At 43.7% G+C, this 24,543-nt stretch overlaps 1 protein-coding gene across 1 annotated transcript in view; it reads left to right on the plus strand.

Annotated features, from left to right (window-relative positions):
• Exph5 (exophilin 5) overlaps positions 1-24,543 on the plus strand; it is a 72,879-nt gene that overhangs the window by 24,844 nt on the left and 23,492 nt on the right. The window contains exons 2-3 of the mRNA XM_051156449.1: positions 13,733-13,893; positions 17,130-17,286. Coding sequence (XP_051012406.1) covers positions 13,733-13,893; positions 17,130-17,286 — 318 coding nt within the window. The remainder of the gene's footprint in view (positions 1-13,732; positions 13,894-17,129; positions 17,287-24,543) is intronic.

Here is a 24,543-nt window from a genome sequence, read left to right on the forward strand (position 1 = left end):
CCTGGTCTACAAAGCTAGTTCCAGGACAGCCAGGGCTACATGAGAAACACTGTCTCAAAGAAAACAAAAACAAAAACAAAAACAAAAAGTAGATACTAGCATCAAAAAAAAAAAAAAAAAAAAAAAAAAAAAAACCACCTAAAATGATATCAAATAACAACAGTCACATTACCAGAAAAAAAAAAATCTTAAAAAAATATTAGCACAAGGTCTCCAGTCAGTGAGTCAGTGAAGTGGCTCAGAGGGTCAACACACCAGCTGCTGAACCTCAGCACCTGAGTTCAGTCCCTGGGGCCCACATGGTGCAAGGAGAGAGCCAACTCCAGCAAGTTGTTTTCTGACCTGCGCAAGGACACTGTGACATGCACACACTCCAACAGCGACATATTCCCCTGCCACCACACATACTCAGATTTTCATAAATTTCCATAAACAGGTTCTATAATTTACATGCACTTGGATTACTAGAAGTATTACTTCACCTTACTTCAAGTACAGGTTTTATTGTAAGTTATTTCAACACTGTTTCATGGAAAGATGTTTTGGGGTTGTTTTGTTTTGTTTTGTTTTTAATGTAACTGTGTCTAAAGAGAAACCTTAAAGTCTCACAAATGAAACAGTAACAAGTGGAGCAAGTTATTAGCAGAGTAATGATCATAATGACCACATTTTTAAAAGAAAGCTCAAGTGGGAAACATTCAAAGTTATACTCTGTGTGGTTTTGGATGCTCAACAGCAGATTCAAACCTTGTTTTGTCAGTGGATGAAGAAATGCAGAGTATCCACTGCACTGACCTCTGCAAGGCTGCTTCTAGTGAGCACTTGAAAAGAACAACAGCCATTTAAGTAAAGCTTCCTTAGGAGCTGGAACCTTCCTGAAAACACCCTGTATGCTATTGCCAACCCATGAGCTTTAATGGCCCCACAAAGCTCTCTGTGAGTGACTGCTGCCATGGACTGTGCCTGCAGGTCACACATTCTCCTGGCTTCCACTGTCCCTGGTGGGAACCTAGACAGATGTCTATTCATAGCAGTGAAATCTAGGGAGACGCAGGCTGCTTTCTCCACATTCCTGGAAGAGAGGCTAAGTGGGACACTTTCTTCCTCCTGGCTTGCATGCTTGCTCTGTGTATGAGGACTGGTTGGGAAAAGGAGACATCACACGTCTGCTATGAGATGTGTTTAAAAAATGAAGCTAAGGCCATGCAGATTTAAGACAGTGTCCTAACACCTTTAAGGTTTGCACAGTACAGAGCATAACGTGGGTTGAATAGGATAACTGTGCATTTTTAACTGCAGGATGAGAGGTGAATTATCTGCCTAGACCCACAATGGGTCTAGGAGAATGTGGTTTCTTTTTGCTAGCTTGTGAAATCGCCTCTTTCTGTCTTCTTTTTCTGGCAGGATCTATCTAAGAATAAGCATTAAATTTTATGTGGGAGTGAGGGAACATGGTTCTCATTCTTGCTGCTGTAAAGAAAGGAGAGATTCTGTGGGTATAGACAAGAGGTTATAGCCTGCCACCAACTGCCTAGGTAGCAGTACAGCGGATGTGGTCAGAATGTAAATGTGGTTGTCTTTGGAGAACAGCCACAAATAACACAATAAACACATTCAGAGTGTTGAGATCATACACTTTCTATTCCAAAAAGGGGAGAGGTGTGGTAGTGCATGCCTTTAATCTCACCACTCGGGACACAGAGGCAGGCAGAGCTCTGTGAGTTCGAGGCCAGCCTGGTCTGCAAAGAGAGTTCCAGGACAGACAGGGCTACACACAGAGAAATGCTGTCTCAAAAACCAAAAACAAAGAAACAAAACAAACGAACAGAAAGTGAAGATCATACGCTTTGCCTGAGAGTCCTTCATATGGAGTTCAGCACCTCTGGACTCCTCCCACTCACCTCGCAAGTCTTAGCAGAGGTATCTGAGCAATTGTATAGAAGGGAGTAAGAGGAGGGCAGCAGCTGACAACTCTAGTTTTTAATCCCCATGTATTCCTTTGATGATTATTCAATAATACTTATTCAGTGCCTACAGTCTGTGCAGGAGGTCTGGCCCTCGGCTTGGGGAACTGACAATCTAGTGAGGAGAGCCAGTCAATATGAAAAAGGACTAGAGGGTCTAGAAAACAGTTAAATTCTAGGCAAGTGCTGAATAGCTCATCCCCCAGGGTTTATATAACAAACTGGAGATAATCTACCCACTTAACGAAAGGGGTTGGAAGTTAGGCGAACAGTTACTTATTTCACTCCTCCTTACAACCTTGGGTGAGTATGATCTTTCCCAGTTTCATTTCCCTCTAGTATAGGAAGGAGTCTATGGTCTCCTACGGGTATCCACTGGGGCTTGACTTCAAGATACCCGCCTACTTGTATACCAAAATCAGAGACACTCAAGTCCCTTGTAAAATGCCATGCTATTTGCATATAACCTGGAAAACCCCTCCCAGGTATTTTAAATCATCTGTAAATTACCTAGAATAACGAATACAATGCAAATGATATGTAAATAGCTGTTGTGCTGCCAGATCACATCTGTCCAGCGGAAGCCCAGCACCATTTTTTTTTTTTTTTTTTTTTGCATCCTTATCTCCAGCTGTTCAAAGCCAGGGATAATGGACCCCACAGCTATGAAGAACTAGCTGTGTGATAACCTCCCTCCCTGGCCTCCCACGGTGTTGATAGTCTCTGTGGACTCTGACGTTGCCACATGGCATATACTCAACCTTTATTTCCAGCTCCCTTTCTTCTTTGGGGAGCAAGGTGTTGCTGCTGTGTATAAGTTCTCAGGGTTGTCAGTTGCATTGTGAAGGCACCACAAGGGCACAAAATCCTGCCCTCATCTTCCATCAGGCCCTTGCCTGTGGGAAACAGTGCTTGCTGTCTTTTGGTTGTTTCATTTTTTAACTGTCTGTTAGATCTCGAGGGAAACTCCAAAGAGAAAGGACAAGAAAATGAAAGGGCAGCAGATACCAGAGAATGGTGTGAAAGATTTGTCTAGAATACAGAGGTTGGAAGACACTGTTGAGATCAGTGAGGCCTCAGATAGAGCTAAATGTGGGTCAGGTAAGCACATTCTTTCACGAAAAGCTGCCTTTCAAGGCCTTTGTAAATGTGTGCGTGGAGTCACAGCAAGGAAACAGGCCATGCAGTCCCTGGTTCAGCGGTTCACACGTGAGGAATTGGCTTCAGAGAAAAGAGCCATTCCCAAATTGATGTGCCCTCATGTGTTCTCTGCTTACCAAGAGCTTATCGAGTCTCCTCCGCCTGTGTCAGGCATCAACCAGAAAAAAAGACAAACAGAGGCCTCGCTGGCATGGACTGCATTTTGTGAGGGCAGAAGGAGACATTAAGGGAAGAAAACAAATGGAGATTAATTAATAAGTAAGGAAGGACGTAATGCAGCTAAAAAAAAAAAAAACGCACCGAGAAATCTGAAGACAGTGACTGTTGCTGGTTGGAGACGGGATTCATTAGAGTTTGGAAAGCTAAGGAAGGGCTCTGCAAGGAGGTGACATTTTAGCTAAGGCATAAATGTGACAAAATGGGGGTTGGGGGTAGGGACAGCAAGTGCAGAGCCTAGATGGGCACTAGCTTAGCTCCTGAGAGGAAAGAAAGAGGCCAAGTCCCAAGAAGAAAGAAAGCTTTAGGATTAAAAGTGCCCAAACTGGCAGAAGGCCGGTGACATACAGATTCCGTGACGATGGAGTTCAGATTGGTATGGTAAGTGGGTCAAGAAGCTATGGAAAGATTTGACGGAGGAGTAGTGTGAAACAGCCACAAAAGAGTGCTATGTGAGAACGTTTCCTGTCGCCCTGGCCAAGCACCTGCCAAAAGCAGCATAAGGAAGGGCGGCCTTCTTTTGGCTCACAGGTCAAGGATACAGTTTGTTAAGCGGGGGAGGGGACGGAGGCATGAGAGCAGGAATGTGAGGCAGCTGGTCACGTGACATGCCCGGTGAGTGAGCAGAGAGATGAATGCGGGTGCCTCCCTCGCTTTTTCCTTTTCATTCCTGGACCTAGCCCGTCGGGTGCTGCCGCCATTCTAAGTCTCATCGGCTGGGGAAATGGCTCAGTTGATGAACATGGTTGCTGTGGAATCACAGAGGACATTCAGATGGCCAGCACCCACGTAAAACGTCAGGTGTGGCCATGTACGCCTATAACCCCAGTACCAGCACTGAGGAGGTGGAGACAGGGAGCTACCTGGAGTTCGCCAGTCAGACTAGCCCAATAGGTGAAACCAAGATTCAGTGAGAAAAACTTCCTCAAGAAACAAAGTACAGGACAACTGACAGAGACACCAGCTAATGACCTCGGTACCTCCTATGTGCAGGCATTTCACCTAAGGCAGGCACAACTTAGATACATCAATTTACTTTATCCTCACAAAGCCTCATGGAACACCATCCCTCTCGTCCCCACATTATAGATGAAAAACTGAGGTCCAGAGATTAAAAATATAGTTGTTAGGTTGGCTCAGTGTTATCCAATTAGTATGAACTTACTCTCACTTTTCAGCATTTTAATTTTCTCATGTGGAATAAATAATACTGTGCCTCTTCACAAGAGTGCATGAAGAGGGTAGTTAATATGTGCAAGGGTGCCTGAAAGCACTGTGTTAACTGTGACTAGCTTTTACAGATTTCCCTGTGTAGCCTTGACTATCCTGGACTCACTTTGTAGACCAGGCTGGCCCCAAACTCACAGAGATCTGCCTGCCTCTGCCTCCTGAGTGCTGGGATTACAGGCGTGAGCCACTGTGCCCTGATCAACTGTGACTAGCTTTATCAGTATTAGTCTTAGAGAAAAACTTAAGAGATATATACAGATATATGCATGCATATATGCGTTTAACTTCTGTGTAGAACTTCCTCTCTCCCTTATGTCAATATTGACTGGGTTCCCTCACAGTGATGGCATAAGGAGTTTGAGAAAGAGCTAGAGAGATGGTTCAGGGGTTGAGAGAGCTCACTGCTCTTTCAAAGAATCTTGGTTCAGTTTTCAGAACCCAGATGAGGCTGCTCACTACTACCTGTAAACACAGCTTCAGGGGACCTGATGCCCCCTTCTTCCAGCCTCCTCACACACCTGCATACATGTAAGCAAACACGCACTTGTACACATGACTACAAAATAAAATAAATATTTTGACGTTTTTAAGGAAGTTTAAGAGCTGGACATAAAGTCACACACCTGTAATGCTAGCACTCGGGAGGCAGAAACAGGTGGATCACTGTGAGTTTGAGGCCAGCCTGGTCTACAAAGAGAGTCTAGGACATCCAAGATTACACAGAGAAACTCTATCTCAAAAAACAAACAAAACAAAGCAGAACAAACAAATAGAAGGAAGAGGAGGAGGAAAAGGAGTAGTAGGAGGAGGCAGCTAAGGCAAGATGACAATGAATTTGAGGCCAGCCTGGGGTATATAGTGAGACCCTATCATTAACAAAAACAAAAACAAACCAAAAAAAAAAAAAAAAAAAAAAAAAAAAGAAAGAAAAAAAATCAAAGTTTGCAGAACGCATTCACTGTTACCCAAAGTCAACAGCAACAACAACAACAAAACACATGTTGATTGACTTTAATCAGGGACCACCATCATAGTTGGCCCTGCGGATGCCAGGTAAAGGAGCACAGCCCCTATCTTTAAGGAACTGACAGCCTGGTGACATATTCAGACAACTACATGCCAAGCTGTGCAATATAACGTGGCAAGTATGGTGGTGTGACAGGGTATTAACTGAAGTGATTTGAATAACTTTTAAAACTCATGTAAACCTCAGAAGACAGACGGGCCCACACAGTTTCAAGAGGAAGGAACTCTAAATGGACAGCCAGCCTCTAGTGGACACCCAGACGTGCACACAGCACCTTCTTTAGAGTGATTTTGGATGAGGGGTCACGAGATAAGAAATAAATTGGGACACCAAGTAAATAGTGTTCTTTTTACTTACACCATTTGCATTTTCTTTCTGTTGTAACATTGTGTCATATTAAAAAAAAAAACACATCCAGTGAGGTAATAATGATCAGCTTTATAAATACAGAAACAAAACTTTTATGTGAGAATGTGCAGTCTGGATCACAGCCACTCAAGAGGTTTAAATGGGCCATTTTGTCTCACTTGGCCAAATGTGGGTGCCACTGTGTTGCTGCCCTTTGAGTTTTAAAGATTTGCTATAGCTGTTGCTTGCTATTTAGTTTACCTTTTCTTTATTCAAACTTCTTCCCAGACTTCCCTAAAGATTTAATTTCACCATTATTTAAAAAAAAAAAAAACTCAAGAAAGAAAACCCAAAACCGCATTTCTGCCCAATAAATTTGCTTGTTTTTTCTAGTCTCCGCTCCTTCCTCTATCTTGGCTCTAGACCTAACCAGTAATCAGGCTCTGGTGTCAGGGCAAAGGCTCTCAAACAGCCATCTTTTCAAAGGATCAGTAGGGAGAGAGAGCCCAGGCCCTGGGCTGTAAAGTTGTGGGTGCTATGAGCCTTAACTTGGCCTCCTGGCTGAGGTGTGGAAAGCTGTCCCTTGGGGGTGAGCCAAGCCTACACCTGGAAGCTTTGCCTTTCCATAGCAGGAAGACAAAGAGTGACTGTTCACAGAGAGGGTGAGTCTGTCTGAGGGACTCCGGGTATATTGACCCACTCTCCGTGGTGACATTTAGCCTGCGTTTGTCTCTGGCTTAGGATGTAGGTCTGTTCCTATGCATGTGTCCTTTCTGTGTATTGTGGTTAGCAGACAGTATGAAACAAATGCAAATTAGAACTCCTGTGTGGGAGGGTAAACTTTGGGGCTGTTTTGATCACTTGTGAATGGACAGACAAATCTATGTTCACAGGATATAGTATTACTGGAAAATTCATTCTGGGGTGCACAGGTGGCTAAGCCTGTAAGGGTCCCTGGTGAGAACTTCTTTTGTTGTTGTTGTTGTTTTGGGGGGAGTTGTTTGTTTGTTTGTTTGAGGCAGGGTTTCTCTGTGTAACCTTGGCTGCCCTGGACTCACTTTGTAGACCAGGTTGACCTTGAACTCACAGTGATCCATCTGCCTCTGCCTCCCAAGTGCTGGGATTAAAGGCGTGCTCTACCACACCAGGCTTCGTCGAGAACTTCTTAAAGTTTAGAGTCTAAGGTTGGTAGGATCGGGGTGCTTGTCTGTGTGCAATACAGAACAAGGCACAACAGGACCATCGGTGTCGGGGGAAGTCATTTGTGAGGGGAAAACAGTATGCAGTAGAAGCCAAAGAAGTTAAGAAAGTTGGAGGGAAAAGTCTCTGCAAGGAAGTTAAAAAAAATAAGAAAAGATAAGCAAAAAGAGGAATAAGGGGAATGGTTTTGCTAAGACGTTTAGATTATGCTGACAACAAAGCTATAATTCCTATATTCTGGCTCAGAAGGCTCTTTTGATTTTACGCTTTTTGTTTGTTTGTTTGTTTTATAACTGCCCTCTTTTCAGGAACATTTGTGGGGAATGTCACTGTAAGCTTATAGCAGGTGCATTGCTTATCAGTGGAATTAATGATACAGGCTGTAGATTCAGGGATGTGAGCTCATGGCCCAGTTCCAACACTCCAGCCTGCCGGGTCTGCCTGGCTGCAGTGGCCTAAGAGAGGCTAGAAACAAGATAGCAAAACCCTGGAGGGAGGAGGGCTTCAACAAGCATTGGCTGCTGTTACTATTATTATTACTATTATCATCATCGTTATTAATTATTCTACCTGCAGACAAGGAGATTAAATAGATTATGACTTCAGGTCTCTGTCAGCTTGATAAGAGGCCTCATTTAAATGTAATTTAGCAATGTTGTGTCTTTCAGAACCAAGGACTTTAAACCAGAAATACAGTTATCTCCAAAAATATTTGGATCTATTTTAAAATTTTTATTATTTATTCTTTATTTTAAAGATTTCATTTTGTGTTTAGTCATGTGCATGTGCCCGTGTCTGTGTGAGTGTAATATATGTGTGAGGGTGCCACAGATGCCAGAAGAGGGTGTTAGATTCTCTGGAGCAACATGGGCACTGGGAACTGACCTCAGGTTTTCTAGAAGAGCTGCAAGCGCCCTTACCTGCTATTTGATCTTTTCAGATCTTGTATCCGCTTCTAAAAATTGTAAACAGCAAACTTAAGTCTTAAAACTGTTTCGATTTACTAGCCTATGGTTCCGGGGACATGTTTGGGCTGGCTTAGCTGGGTACTCCACTGAGGCTTCTTCTTTTGGCTCAGCTGGATCTAGATGGTCTGTGGTACTTTACTCATGAGTGTGGCACTTGGTGATGGTTCTCAACTGGGCCTCTCTGTACTTGATGTCCGTCTTAAAGAAAGACACCACCAGAGGTTTTGGCCTTGGAAGTCTCCAGTTTCACATCTACCATATTCTGTTGGTCTAAATAAGCACTAGGCCTGTGCGGGCTCCAGAGGACTGTAGAAGAACCCCTGCTCTTGATAGGAAGAGTGGAAAACCCACAGTGAAAAGTATGTTCTCACTTTGCAGGCAGAAGAACTATGGAGGCAAACAGTCCTACAAATTAAAAAAGAGAGAGAGGGGAGGGGAGAGAGAGAGAGAGGAGAGAGAGAGAGAGAGAGAGAGAGAGAGAGAGAGAGAGAGAGAGAGAGTGTGTTAAAACAGCTGGGTGCAGTGGCATGTGCCTGTAATTCCAGCACTCAGGGAGGTAGAGGCAGGCAGATTACTGTGAGTTCAAGGCCAGCCTGGTTTACAGAGCAACTCCAGGACAGCCAAAGCTACACAGGGAAACCTTGTTTCGGGGAAGAAAAGAAAAAAAAAAAAAAGAAAAGAAAAGAAAGGATCACTGTGAGTTGGAGGCCAGCCTAGTCTAAAAAGTTAGTCCGGGACAGCCAGAGCTACACAGAGAAACCCTGTCTCGAAAAACAAAACAAAACAAAACAAAACAAAAACCAAAAAAACAAAAAAACAAAAAAAACAAAAAAAACAAAAAAAAAAAAAAAAAAGAAAGAAAGAAAGAAAGAAAGGTAAATACTTGACCCTGGTCATTCATGTAGAACCTGACCCTGACTCTGTGGTCTTTCTATAATCTAATGAGCCCAGCCAGGTGTTGTGGCACACGCCTTTAATCCTAGCACTTGGAGGCAGAAGCAGGCAGTTCTCTATATGTTCAAGGCCAGCCTGGTCCACCTAGTTTCAGAACAGCCAGAGATATGAGGAGAGAGAGAAGAGAGAGAGAGAGACAGAGACAGAGGTGAGAGGTGACTAGGAAGGGTTATCAAGGGTCCAAGACAAGGAAGAGGTGGGGCTATGATAGTCACAGTTCAAGGATGCAAACTACAGAAAAACTAAAATTAAATCAGGAGGAGGAACCTTAGAAGAGGTGGCATGACAAAGAGGTGCCGGGATGGAGTGGTAAGCAGCACAGGGCAGGGGGAAGGAAAGACACTTGGCCTTGGAACTAAGGGCTGGACCAGCAAGAAAAGGCCTGATCTAATGTAGTCTGGCTGATCACCCTGAGGGTAAAACAAATTAGCAGTGTAGACATCAGTCCCCTGTGATATGTTGAGTCAGACAGGGCTAATTAAGCAGATGAGCTGTGTCCTAGCAATTTGCCTCGATGTATGTCATTTCTAACCCTCGGGTTCTTTTCACTGTCTTAAGTGGACCGTGCACTCTGATTGGCTGCCTGAGTATAAAACAAAGCAACTCAGGAGGATGAGTCTCCTGTGGGCTGCTTAGGAACTCCACGGAGCTCTCTCTTCACAAAGTCTCCGTGAGAACAAGGCCAGCTGAGATACGACTTTCTGTCCTGTTTTGAGTGTCACTGTGCCCTTGCTTTTATGTTCAGGGTTTTTTTTTTCTTACTTGTTCGTGGTGAGTTCCTTGATACTTTATGTTTGAGGTAAATGCATAACTCCAGACCATGCTGATTGAACGAACGTTATGTTCCTTTTAGTCGGCTGCTGTCAGTGGGCAAATTATACTTTACTGTCCACAAAACCCTTCCCTGGTCAGGACTGGGAAGGCTAGCTTAGGCCTTTAGAGAACTTAGCCTTTCCTGTTGTGCTTAGTTTCTGTGCCTCAGTTGCCCGTATTCCAGATGCTAGCTTAATTTCCTTTTCCTAACAGTGAACACAGCATCACCTTCTACAACCTGAACTTTGAACTTCCCGGGTCCCGACGATTGTGCCTCTTCAGCCAACTGTCCTGTCAGCCGCCCCACAATCACCCTCTGCATCCTTGCTCTTTATTTAAATGTCTCTAACATTGTTCCGAATCCTGCCATTACTATGAATGTAGGTATCGCTACTTCCTGAATTTCATTTCTTACTGCCTTCAGGAAACTAATATAATTTTATCATTATTTTAACTGTAGTTACTTCAGTGTTAGTTAGAATTTTTGTTTTGTTTTGTTTGTCAAGATAGGGTTTGTGTGCGTGTGTGTGTGTGTTGTGTGTGTGTGTTGTGTGTGTGTGTGTGTGTGTGTTATCCCTGGCTGTCCTGGACTCACTTTGCAGACCAGGCTGGTCTCAAACTCATAGAGATCCACCTGCCTCTGTCTCCCAAGTGCTGCGATCAAATGTGTGCACCACCCACCGCCCAGCTACAATCATGGTTTTTAATGTCCCAGTGTTCACAGTTTAGTCAAAATAAAAATCAAAGCCTCATTTGAAATACTTAGAAAAGATAAGAAAAATCAGGAGTTAAAAAAAAAAAAAGTCTGATTCCAACAAAAAAGTCTTGAATCATAAACTTACAAAAACCTGCAATTACCAAAACACAAAGTATAATCACAAAATACTCGAGCTTCATGTTTCATTAGAAAACAAAAATTCTCAAAGCAAAAAATTAATTACTGACAATTATAAATGAGGTATCTTTAAAATATTTCATAAGGAAAATAAGAATAATTGAAATAATTACACGTAGCTTTTTAAGGCAGTCTTGTGGTAGGCTTGTACCTTGTGGCCTGATTTTAACCTTTGAAAGGCATTTTAGTTTATGTATAAAGAATCACAAAAATGTTTTGACTCTTTAGCCCGATCATTCTATTTCTGTCTGAGGCACCCAAAAGGTGACGATTGTCTGGTGTGTAAATTACATCAGTATTTACAAGAGGAAATCTCAGTGACTTGTTTCAGGGGGATGAAAATTTTAGCAATTTCTCTGAAAATAAGTAATGTTACAATTGGTGTGTGTGTGTGTATGTGTGTGTCTGTGTGTCTGTGTGTCCAAGCATCAAGATACATGTGTAGAAGTCAGAGAACAGTTTGTGAGTGTGGTTCATACCTTCGACCATGTGGGTCTCAGAAACTGAACTCAGGTCACTAGATTTGGTGGCAAATCCCTTGACCTACTGAGCCATTTTACTAGCTGTAAAGATGTTTGTGATAAAAAGTTTTCTGTGTGTTTATTTGTTTTGTTTTCTGGGATAGGGTTTCTCTGTTTAACAGCCTGGCTGTCCTGGACTCACTTCGTAGACCAGGCTAGCCTCGCACTCACAGGGATCTGCCTACCTCTGCCCCCCTGAGTGCTGGGATTACACAGAGACAGCCAGGACTACACAGAGAAACCCTGTCTGGAAAAACACAACACAACACAACAAAACAAAAAGAGAAATTGCTTTTTTCAATACATTGTAATTATAGAATACGTGTAACAAAAGGGCAAACCATAGACACTGTGCCTATAATTATTCTACTGTAAGAGATTAGATGTTTCTATTTTCCTCTAGTGTATCCAAATGGTTGTGTCATTTTTGCATAACTGTAATCATAGATTAAATTCTATGTTTTGTTTTTTGTTTCATGCTGCATCCATTTTCCCCAGGATTCTACATTGCCTCGGTAATTATAGCTACCAACTGCATGGTATTCATTTACACCTGTGTGCTTGAGAGTGGTTCTTACTTTAAGATGTACTTCCTGGGATAGAATTCAGAGGGTATGAGTGCTCACAGGGAAATATAGATTAGTAGTGTCCCTGGCCACAACATGGAGAAGACATGGTAATGGTCATGTGTGATGGTCACGTGTGCAAGCAAAGAACAGTGCTTGACACAGGACCGGCTATGATTAGTTCTACAAGAAAATTCAAGTTGCATCAAGCCTGTAAGGAGGGAAATGCCTCTACATAAGTTGATACAGGGCACCTTAAGTCACGTAGCTTCTGAAATAAGATGTCCATGCTAGGAGTGAAAGTGGGTTCTGGGTTTTGGGAAACCAACAATTAGAAAGGGCCCTGAGAAAAACGAAATTCATAGACACATGAGGAATATTTTTAATTGAAATGCCAATACTGATTAGAAGAAGATGCTGGGGGTCTCTTTGTGCTGTTTGTACAGGAGATGACAATAAAGACAAGAGTGATTGACCAGGTGACAGGAAAGTGGTAATAGCAAAAGGAGAGGCAGCAGCGCAACTGTGTAGGTTGAAGGCTGAACATAATGATGCTGCTGCCTAATGCTTTTCAGAATGCAAGTCTGGGCAGGATGACCCTTGGCTTCTCTAATGCTCTTTTTAAATAAAAGAGCAGTATCGTAGCCTCAAGCAGGAGTGAGTTACAGCCCTCTTGGGTGATTGGATTTAACTCCAAAGTGGCCACTTGGCCATAATCTTGCTTGCCGTCTTCTTGGCAGTTCAAAAACCCAACACCAAAGGCAGGCACAGTGCCTTAAGCCCATGATGCTAGCTCTTGAGAAACTAAAGCAAAAGGATTGCCGTGAGTTCAAAAGCCAGTCTGGGCTACACAGCAAGACCTCATCCCCAAACACACACACACACACACACACACACACACTAATACTTGAACTTTCCAGAAGACCTTGCACAAAGGCTTACAGCTACCATAACCTGAAAATAATTCCGCAAACACTAGAAATCCCCAAATTTAGAAGCCAACAAGCCCAAAGTTTTCATCAGTTCTAAACTGTCTGCTTTTAAGGTTGGCGTCGTGTTCTTTATGCAGGGCCATCCCCCTTTGGATTAAGCACCTATCACTTCCAAACGCCTTTAGTGTCCTCCTGAGAAACAACTTACTCTGGAGAAAAATTAAAGACTTTAAAAAGGGGGTAGGGGGGAGGCGGTGGTTGGCCAGAAGCAGCTAAGTAAGGAAAAGCAGGGGGAAAGGAAGTCATGTTAGGATTTCAAGTCTGCCATCCCAAACATACAGCCAGGAGCGCACACTTGCTCTCAGGATGGTACTTCCATCCACCTCAAAAGCTGCTGTCTCCTCCAGCCAGAGCACTAACACTGATCTTATTCTTGCTCGTTTGTGTCTTTGTGTTGAATACATTTCATCACCTACATTAGTTTTAGTCGCTGGTAACTAAACGGGTGAAGAAGGGTTCCCTCTGTTACATGCCCCACAGCCTGCACGGGACCTCAATAAACATTTAGTTGATTAATGTTGCTCAATAAACATTTACTGTATTAGTGGATGCGCGAATGAGTAATCAGAAGCAGAATATTCCGGTTTCTGCACGGCGTTAGGACAGCTGTCATTTAGTGGCTTTAATAGACCAGCTCTTAGCACATTGCTCAACCAGGTTTCTCATCCATCAACTCTGTGGACAAGCAGAAACTTTTAGGTTGTCGCCATATGCAGAAGAATATGTGTGTAAAATAGGTACACCATGACCAGAGGGGACTCTGACTAGGACAACTTTTCCTCAGGCTGTTAGCCGAGGCTGCCTCGCTACTGTGCAAAGTTTCGCTCTCATTAGGAGTAGATTTGAATAGCGAACTGGTGTTTTTGTTTTATTTCAGCAAACTTCAAAAGACAAAGAGGGATATAAGGTGGCTTCAAGGAGCAACCGGTGAATGGTTTGAAGAAATTCAAAGAAAGAAGTTTTGCAATGAAACAGATGTTAACCAGATGTTAAAACTACCACTTACATGCAGGCTACAGAAGGGGATGGCAAAAAATGGTAAGGAAAAAAATAATTTTGCTTTAAATGATCTTGTCCTTGCCTTGTGGTGTAGTATCACAGACAATGAATCCATGCATCTGCAATTTAACCAACTGATGGCTAAGGACTGTCCTAAGGGACTAAAGTTTTGTATTGTATCATATGCTAGACAGAGCTTAGGTGAATGGCAAAATGCCTAACACAACTCTCTGTAAATATGATCAAATTATTTGTTCTTGATAAACTTCAGTATGCTTTTCATCTTCAAATGGGTACAATGTCTACCTTAGGATTAAATAAAGGAGGATTACATAAAATGTTTTATGTTAAGAGTTAGGCTAAGGGCCAAGGAGATGGCTCGGTGGGTGAAACATTTACTGCACACATGTTAGGATCTAAATGCAAATCCTCAGAACCTACAAAGACCTAGGCCCAGCAAACCATGTCTCTAACCTCAGCTGTCCTGTGGGGAGATAGGGAGCAGACACAGGAGACACCTCAGAAGCTTCTGCACTGGACACCCTACCACATAGCATAGCACCCAAATATACCGAGAGAAGGTAGCTGAATTAAGATTTCCCCTGACCGCTGGGCATGGAAGTGTACACCTTTAATGCCAGCACTTGGGAGGCAGAGGCAGAGGCAGGTGGATCTTTGTGAGTTCAAGGCCAGCCTGGTCTACAAAGCGAGTCCAGGATAGCCAAGGCTACACAAAGAGACCCTGTCTCAAAAAAACAAATCAAAACAACAAACAAACAAAAAAACAGACAGACAGGCAAACAAACAAGCAAAAAAGATTTCCCCTGACCTCCATATTCATGACATGGCATGAGTACCCACACTCATACCTACACTCCCACCTACAATCAACACACTAAAAACTTAAAAGTAGAAAGAATTAGCCTGAGCTGCTTGTGATGGCTTCTGCTTTTAATTCCAACACTCCTTAACAGGCTGAGGCAGGAGAATTTTCACAAGTTTCAGGCCAGTCTGAGCTACAAAATGAGACCTCATCCCCCACCCCAAAAAAAAAAAAGGAAAGGAAAAAAGGCGGAGAATTAGCCAGGAGCATTAATAAGGAGTTACCTCAGTGGGAAGATGAAAAAGAGGAGGAGGCAGAAGGGAAGACTGTGGTTTCAGAGCAGAAAGAAGAAAGCTGGTAGAGGAAGTGCCATAGCTCTGGCATCTCAGCAGTCTCCACATGAGTGCCTGCTGTAGAAGGGCATGCTTGTTTGTGACTGGCAGCCTGTCACTTCACCCAGTTTGAGTGAGGGTGGTGAAACCTGTTTGCACGGGACAGCTGTCCGCACGGAGAACTGTTAGGAACGGCAAACTATAAACTAACGCAGCCACTGGACCAGTCTTATGGACTCCTTTCACATATGTTGTCAACATTGGTGACATCCTGAAACAGGCAATGACAGTTCTGAATGTCAACTCTCCAGCTGGATGTGGTAGCTCACACCTGTAATCCCAGCATTCAGGGAGGCAGAAGCAAGCAGATCGCTGTGAGTTCGAGGCCAGCCTGGTCTACAAAGTGAGTCTAGGATAGCCAAGGCTACACAGAGAAGCCTTGTCTTAGAAACAGACAAACAAGCAAAACCAAAACAAACAAAAAACAAAACAAAACAAACCTCCAACTCTCATAAGAAACCAATCAATCTAAAAGGACAATTCAGATTTTCATTTGTGTGTGTGTGTGTGTGTGTGTGTGTGTGTGTGTGTTAGTGGTACTTGTGGTGCTAGAGATCAAACCCAGGGCTTCATGCACATTAGGCATGTGTTCTGCCACTTACTCCCCAGCCCCAGCCCAAAACTCACATTTTTAGATTGAGCTCAACGATATACCACGGTGGCTTTACCTTACCTTGATTCCCAGTATTTATAAAGTCAGTATACACAAAAGGATTATAGTATTTTGGTCTTTGTATATGCTGATGCGCTTTCAATTTAAAATTGAAGGCTCATATATAAAGCCATTATGTTACATATATTATATTATACATACGTATTTATGCATAAACATATTACTCAATGTATATATACTCACATACATATTAAATACATATCACATACCACAGCAGAAAAGCTTTTGAAAAAGAATAAGGAAACACTCTAAATGGTTTCATTTCCCTTTTATTTACTTTTTTTGGGGAAAAAAAGTTATATAAAAACTCTCCCTGATTTCTTTTTATTATTATTAATTCATTCATATTACATCTCAATTGTTATCCCATCCGTTCTATCCTCCCATTCCTCCCTCCCTCCCATTTTTCCCCCTACTCCCCTCCCCTATGACTGTGACTCCGGGGGAGGGGACCTTCTCCCCCATCTATGCTCATAGGGTATCAAGTCTCTCCTTGGTAGCCTGCTATCCTTCCTCTGAGTGCCACCAGGCCTCCTCATCCAAGGGACGTGGTCAAATATGGGGCACCGAGAGTGAAAGTCAGTCCCCACTCTCCACTAAAAAATAAATAAATAAATAAATAAATAAATAAATAAATAAATAAAACTCTCCATGGTTTCAAAGAGCTGAAAATTTCTAAAACATATTTGGATTAAGAAGATATGAAACGAATATATTCCCTGACTTGCTAGCTTGATTGTTGGACATCTGTGTAGATGACGTAATGAGAAAGACCCACAGATCTGGCATCAAGCAAGGAATCCTGTGCAGACTGTGGCCTGTGACACAAACTAAGAATACTCGGCTTGTGTGTGAAGCATTTCTCCTCCCAGCAGAAGCGCCTCAGCACAGGGCGCTGAGAAGCAGCTTTGGCTTGCCTTTATTCTGGCGGGTGGACAGCAGGGGGGCAGGCGGGTGTGTGGGCATGCTGACTGCTTCTAGATTTCAGAAGGCAAAGGAAACAAAAGCCACACCTTCATTCTTTCAGGTAGATTTATCAGAAAGCAAGGCATAGTAGCTGATGCCTATAACCCCAGTTCTGAGGCAGGAGGATTGCATGTTTGAGATCAGCCTGAGCTCTAAAATAATAACTTGTCTCAAATTTAAAATGACCAAAAAGTACATTAAGCTTAAATTTTTAAAATGTTCTCATGTAATGTAATCTGCCTAAAATGTAATGTTTACCTTGAACTTTTCACCCACCTGCCTCCACCTTCCAAGTGCTAGGATTTTTAGGCAGGTCCATTCATTCTGTCAGTGATGGTGACAGAAGCCATCCATAAGCACTCCGCAACCTCCCAGCCCCGGCTATGAGCATTTTAACGATGCCCTTTTCCCCCCCTTAAAGATCCGATGGAATTACAAACATCAAGATCTAAAAACCTAATGAACCAAAAGCCATCTGTTTCTCCTCGAATGAGCTTCCGGTCATCCTTCGCTTCGCTGTTCTCCTTCAGAAGATCTGGGAAGGAGACACCTAAGCTTCAGTCTCAGAGATTAAGAGGGTGAGTTTAAGTCAGATGGTGTTTTCACCTGGTTTTCAGGCAGGGCAGGCACTCGGGGTGGGGCCGGTAGCCTGTTTGGTGTTCAGAAGTTTAGATAGGCAGGAAGGAGTAAGGGGTCTCGCTCACTTCAGGAGGACCCTTCTTAGGCACTGTGAAAGGTGGGCGCCGCTGAAAGCTAACTTTTAGACTACTGCTAGCATCCCTGGTGGTGAACCCTGGAGAACCACGGGTTAAATGCTGTGTGGGAGTTATCCACTGTGCTTCTGCTGAGCCCGGCTAGGAAGATAAATTTAAATGGCAACTTTTCGGTGACTAGGTGGTTTCATCCATAAATAGATCTGGCATATAAAGATCAAAAGAAAATAGGCATCAGGTGGGTAAAAGAGGGGAGAAAAATCAACACCCAAACAGAAAGGAAAATGAACTTGAGTTTTAGACATGCGAAAGCCACCGGTTCTTGACTGGTTGCCCAGACTTTCAGTCTCAGGAGAGGGAGGGGCCGCAGGCACGGGAGCAGACAGTTCCCGGTTGAACGCTGCATAAATCAGTCGCCTCCACTCCAAGTGTCATTGCGCTGTTTTGTGACAAACAAGCGGGCTAAGCTGACTCCTGCGTGTGTTCCGCATGTCTTCCTGGTTGCAAAGCTTCCCACCCTCTTAAGGTGTTGGCTTGGCACGTGATGCGTTCCCTGAGCTGGTGAGCCATTAAGATTGAGTTGCGGCGCTAAATCAAAGGTGTTGGAGGTCACTGTCCCTGAAAAACAAGCCGCAGCAAGCAGCTGCCCGGGCGGGCGTGCGTGTGATGAGGCCCAGGGACCTCACCGGAGCGCTGAGACTTTTTTTTTAATATATATAACTTTCGGCTTTCATCTGATGGGATAACCAAGAGCTGAGCAAAATGTGGGTCTGTGGGACTGAACCTACCAGAAGCACTTGCCGGGAATACTCTTCATCGGTGAGTTGCTTTTTAAACAACAAAGCAAAATATTTTGGACACTAGTAGTCCTGTTGTTTGGAAGATTTAAAACTGAAAACTATTTCGTAGTTGGTAGGAACCATTTTTTTTTTCCCAAGGAGAAAAGAAGTTGATTACCCGCCTGTGGGAGATCAAGGTTTTCACTGTAGTTTGTATTTTAGGAGATTGGATTGTTTTAGGAAACCGGAGAAGGGGTTTACTCCATAGGCAGGGTTTTTTGTTTTGTTTTGTTTCTCTTTATTTTCTTTTGTTTTGTTTTTCTGAGCTCCTGTTACTGGATCAAGGACTATAAAAGGCCTAACGATCTAGGCTCTTCATTCTTGGTGTGTGTTTTGGCCAGAGGGCAAAGAGAAAACAGAAAACTAGCAAACTCTGTTCAGTAGATGTCCTACTCAGATACCAAACTGACTCATAACCAGACTGACTGAACTGGCCGAATGCAGCCCGGAGACATGCTGCAAATGTCACTTCTTCAGTACTGGCCAAACACTGCCATCTTTAAAAACATCTTTCTTTCCTTAAAAAAGAAAAATCTTTTTTTTTTTTTAATTTAGTATTCTGTGTGTATAAGACAGACAGACAGACAGAGAAGGTATGCACACACCACTATATGCAGGTGGTGGAGGTCCGTGGGAAGCTTGCAGGAGTTGGTTCTGTCCCACCATGTAGAAGGGGACCAAACTTTGTCAGACTTGGCAATAAGCTCTTTTACTCTCCAAGTCATCTTACCAACCCCTGGTATATCTTACTTTCAAAGTTTAAATGGGAATGTCTAATGTTTATCTTAACATGATCATTAATAGTGATATGTTTTTTTATTTATTTACTTGCTTTTTTTTTTTGAGACAAGGCTAGATACAGAAGCCCAGGCTATCCTGGAATTCATGTAGCCCAAGCTAGCTTCAAGCTCACACTGATCCTCCTGTTTCTACGTTGACAAATATTTCTTCTGCCAGGACAGAATATGATGAAGGGTAAACACTAATGTTTATTTCTACAAGTATGCTCTGTGTTTGGACAGAAATCCTAAATGTGAGGGAACAGATGTTTTTATGGTAGGGGTGAGAGGTGCCGTACCAGGAGGCTAGTAGGAATTTATGGCCTCTCTGATCCCAGGTAGCAGTTAACTTTGACAGTTCTGATCTTTAGAATATAAAAGCAACCTTCAAAATGCATGCTGATTCAGAAGCTGTTACTTGCCTGAACTCCGGGGAGGGACTGGTGGGATCTGGAAAACAGAGCCACCAGAACAGGCAATGGCGGATTCCTACCTTCTGAAGCCACCAAGGGCCTGACTGTCCCGTGTGGTGCCCTGGAGAGCAAGTCAGCAAAGTGATTCAGAATATTTATTCATTTTAATGAGTCATTTTAGTTCCTTTTAAGGTGTACAATTTATACCACAATATTAATTTTTAAATTAGCGTACTTTTTAGTTTACTTATTTTCATCTTTCTCCTTCATCAAATCATATGTGTGGTTCTTGTAACAGATAATTGACTATCAGCCACAAAAGCCAACATGGAAGTTGTTAATACAGCATCTAAGGGGAGGGTGAGTGGCATAGCCGGCCATCCACAGCTGGAGGACCTTGGCTTGTCTTTCCAGAGCAGTTTTCAGAGGAAAAGTAACCAAGTCAGTAAAACAAAGACAAAATACCAAACTTGGTATGCAAAAAATGAAACTCTTGGCAAATAAATTCTCCTCCTCCTCTTCCTCCTTCTTGGATTGAGACACGTATTGAACTGGAATTTGCTATGTACACCACCACGCCAGGATTCTTTCTTCTTTTAAGCTTTGGGTGTTTGTTATGTTCCGTTCTGTTTTTGAGACAAGATCTTGCTGTAGAGCCCAGGACAGCCTCAAACTCACTATGCAGCCCAAACTGGCCTTAAACTCACAACCCCTCAGTACCAACCTCTACCATGCTCAGCGCTATGCTTTGGTTTTCACTGAGAAACACACTGGAAAGTGGCCATCCTTTCTCAGGAAATAAAATAAGGAGGGGGTTTCATAATATGGCGAGATAGCCTTGCTTACTTTAAGGTCCAATAAAGACAGGATAGTTTCCCCTCCGCTATTCAGTTAATTCTCAACCCTGGTCCAAAACTACAGTAGAATAAGCTTTTATTACAGTGTATTATGGTTGTCTTGGTTTGTTATTCATTGGAGATGTCTATATCTTCCCATGCCTAGTACACGAATTAAGCATAGGTGTTTATGTACATGATTTTATGGCATCTGCGGTTTCTAGTAGCCACCAGGGATCTTAGACTGTTTTCCTCCCACAAGGATAAGCTACAGTATATGGGTGTTGGTGGTGATGGTGCGTATGGCCTTTTCTTGTTTTGCTTTGTTGAGACGGTATCCCAGGCTGGCCTGAAACTCTGTATAGCCCAGGCTGGCCTGGAACTCTATGTAGCCCAGGCTGGCCTGGAATTCATGGCAGTCTTCTTACCCGAGCTTCCTGAATGTTAAGACTCCAGACACGAGCAACCAGGCCCGGCAGTGTGTGGAATCTTGAATTCTGCTTCAGGCATGTCTTCTTCCTCCAAAACTCACACTGTGCCCAGCTCTCCCATTATGACTTTAATGTTACTTGAAAATGATTAAACTGACCCAAATCCCAGGAAGAAAGAAAAACATCTATGCTTATCTTTTAATTACTGCTATCAGCATATTCAAGACTCCCACGATGAGGCAATGTGTCCCAGCATGTCCCACCAGGAGCCACTCGGCCAGGGAGCCACCAGCCTCTGTCCACCCACTATCTGAAAGCCACAGCCATATGCTCCTCTTGGTTATGGCAATTTTAGGGATGTAGATTTTTTTTTTTTTTAAACATTGCTCTATTCCTTGTGGTAGTCCTAAAATGAAAGTGCATGGGGACTAGTTTGCAAAGTTCATGAATAAAATGTACAATTAAATCCTCCTTTTCTTAGTGGAAAACCACAGTGTGTGACACACTGGTGACTATTCCCAACATGGCTCCAAATGGACTGGTGACGGTGACTTTGGGATGAGAATGCAAGCTTACCTCCTTAGGAATGAATTTATTCCCTTCAGATGCAAGGAGCTTTAGTGGATCCACCTAGCGACTTCTCAGACATGCCCAAATTTGCCTGATCCTTAGGGCGTGCACAGCTTGGGCTGTTCACAGCTGCAAACTCCCTTACATAAGCAGAAAGGTCAAATACTATTTTGGAAAGTTAAAAGGCACATCATATTTCCCCTGAATTTGTATCCTCTGTGCCTCTCACTCCTTCTTTCCTTCTTTCCCATCCCCAATGTCTGAGCTGGAATAAAAGACTCTAAGCCCTGTAGTCAAAGAACTCAAGAGTGAGGGAGCTCCTTCTCCGGCTGTGTGCCCTCCGTGGTCCCAGGTGTGGTGCACACAGATGAGCAGCAGGGAGAAGCAAGGCACTGAGAGAATCTGAGTCTCTCTCATCCTGGGTAGCCAGTGGCTTCCAGTTGATCTGGGCCACGTGAGCACTTTCACATGAAGAGATGGTCAGGTCCCAGCTTTGGAATCTGATTTAAGAGGCACATGGCTGGGGACAGGGAACTTGATTATTTCTCTAGGATAACAGGGAAGTGCTGCAGCTTATTCAGACTAAGGTACTGACTGCAACAATTCCTGGTATGGGTGATAACAGCCAAGGCAATAGCATTACTTTCATGTACTCCCAGAGCTTTCGTCAAAGTCCTACATGGAGTCAGACAGCGCCTTTAGTGATGGAGATAAAGTGTGAACAGAAAGCAAAGGTCCCTAATGGGGTGGGGCGGTGGGGAGGACTCTATAATCTGATGGTTCCGTGAAGTGGGTGGCTGTTCCACCTCGGAAATGTTCTGTTTGGGTTTTGTTGTTGTTGTTCTTTCTTTTTTGTTGTTTGTTTGTTTGTTGTTTGTTTGTTTGTTGTTTGTTTTTTTAAGTCAAAGTTTCCCTGTGTAGGCTTGGCTGTCCTGGAACTTGTTCTGTAGACTAAGCTGGCTTCAAACTCACAGAAATATGTCTGCCTCTGCCTCTGCCTCTGCCTCCTGAGTGCTGGAATTAAAGGCATGTGCCACTGAATCTTTTTTTTTTTTTTTTTAATTTCAGTAATTCCAGCAAATGACAGCCAGAGGTCTTAAGAAAGTCATGTCCTTTTGGATTCACACAGGGACCCCGTGTGGCCTGCCTGTCACCTGGGTAGCAGGCACACTGATGACAGATGTATCACATGATAAAGATCTGATGATTGTGCATCTTCCTGCCAGGGGACCAAATAGAGGAAATTCTTAACATAGAATAGAGGATCCAGAAGGCTTCCTGGAGGAAGAGGACCAAGCTAGGTGACTAAAAAACTAGAGACTGTTCTAAGCAAAGAGGCTGTAGCCAGAGAAAGCAGAAGCCCGTCTAGGTCACAGAGACTCAGCGAGTCAGCTCAAGTCGGCACCATCTGGTTTTCATTTTAGAAAGATCACTTTAGCTCAGTGATTTTTTTTTTTTTTCAGCCAAGGGCAGTTTTATGTCCTCATGGACATCGGTTTTAACATCTTTCCATTCTTCACAGCTGAAGCACAGAGAGAGGTCAGAGGTGCTGAGGAACATTTTACAGAGAGCACGACAGACTGCCACAGGAAAAGGAGTGTCAACAGTGCCAGGGCGCAAGATCTTTGCTCCAACCTTTAGCACAAAGAATGGATTTGAGGGAGAAAACTTAGCGTCAGAGTGGCAGGAATGCTGGCATGGTGGTGCATACCTGTAACCTGCATGGTCTCTCTGTGTAGTCCTGGCTGTGCCAGATCTGTGCATAGTGAGTTTGAAGCTGTGCTGGCCTCTACCACAAGATCTTGTCTCAAAAACCGAACAGTACAAAACAAACACCCAAATCTTAAAAGGAGAAAATAATCCTGGCGTGGTGGTGCACACCTTTAATCTCAGCATTTGAGAGGCAGATGGATCTCTGTGCTTTCAAGGCTAGCCTGGTCTACATAGAAAATTCCAGGACAGCCAGAATGTGGTGGGTGAGGAAGAAGTGGAGGTGAAGTTTCTTCTATACTGCCTCGGGGAACTAGGTGGATGGTGCTGGGTGAGAGAGGAAGAGAAAATGTGAAAGGGGGAATGACCACCTTCATTTACTTAACCAGACTGCACAAGAATTCCACAGGACCAACATAGACAGTACCCACCTTCACACCGTGGTTCTTGTGAGGCCAAGGCAAAACTAGAGGTTGAGAGGCACAGCCACAGTGTAGAAGACCCATCTGGTGTGAGACCGCATCTGAGGGCCAGGGGCTTTAGAGAAAGTCTGGTTCAGCCTTCTGGAGGGCGTGACATCTATATGATCCTTCAAGGGTAAGATAACTTTCCAGGCCTGGAGCTGACAGGAAAGTGTTTGAGGCAAAGAACTGTATGTGCAGAAATGTAGGTGTCTGTCAACTTCCCTCTGGCTGAGCCGGAAGCTGTGGTGCATGCTTTTATTCCTAGCACTCTGGGAGGCAGAGGCAAGCGGGTCACTGTGAGTTTGAGGCTAGCCTGGTCTACAAAGCAAGTCCAGGAAAGCCAAGGCTACAAGACAAACCCTGTCTCAAAATACAAATACAAAAAACAAAATAAATAAACAAATTCCCTCTGGCTGAGGGGACATAGGGAAGTGGGGTTTGGGGCCAGAAAGCATGTAGAGGCTATGTCTCATAGGGCTTCCGGGGTATAGAAAACAGTCTCACCTTTCACTGGGAAGCAAAAGGTTTGTGGGAAGAGACCTGGTTCAGTTTGTCCTTGTCACTCTGGCTCACGTACAGAGAATGGAGTGGGACAAGCCTAGAGACATCGGGGACAGTTTAGCGCTACTGTACTCAAAGGGTATAGTCAGTGCTGTACCCAGGGTAATGGCAGGGAGATGCAGAGACAAGGATGGATATGAGAAAGAGTTTGAGGCAGTAGGGTTTGTTTGCCACATCGGAAGGAATGAGGGTGGAAAGATATGGAGTCCATGTTTACTCCTGGGGTCTGAACTGCCTGTGACCCTATGGGTGGGTCACCTCAGTGCTGTACGTGATAGAAGAGGGTAGTCTTGAGCCCTGCCCTGCCCTATTGCGTGAGGATCGCAGAATGACATCTGCATGGAAAGGAGGGAGTAATTGAGGTGGATTTAAGTTGACAGGTCCAGAGATGCCTAGGAGGAGTGCTGAGAGATAAGGGTGGGTGGGCGAGGCCTCGCTCAAGAGGTGCACCAGATAAAAGAAAAGCCCTGGGCTAGTAAGACGCAGACACTTGCCACCAAACCTGATGACCCAAGTGTG

The sequence above is a fragment of the Acomys russatus genome, chromosome 14 (genome assembly GCF_903995435.1).
Source record: "Acomys russatus chromosome 14, mAcoRus1.1, whole genome shotgun sequence".
Lineage (NCBI taxonomy): Eukaryota > Metazoa > Chordata > Mammalia > Rodentia > Muridae > Acomys > Acomys russatus.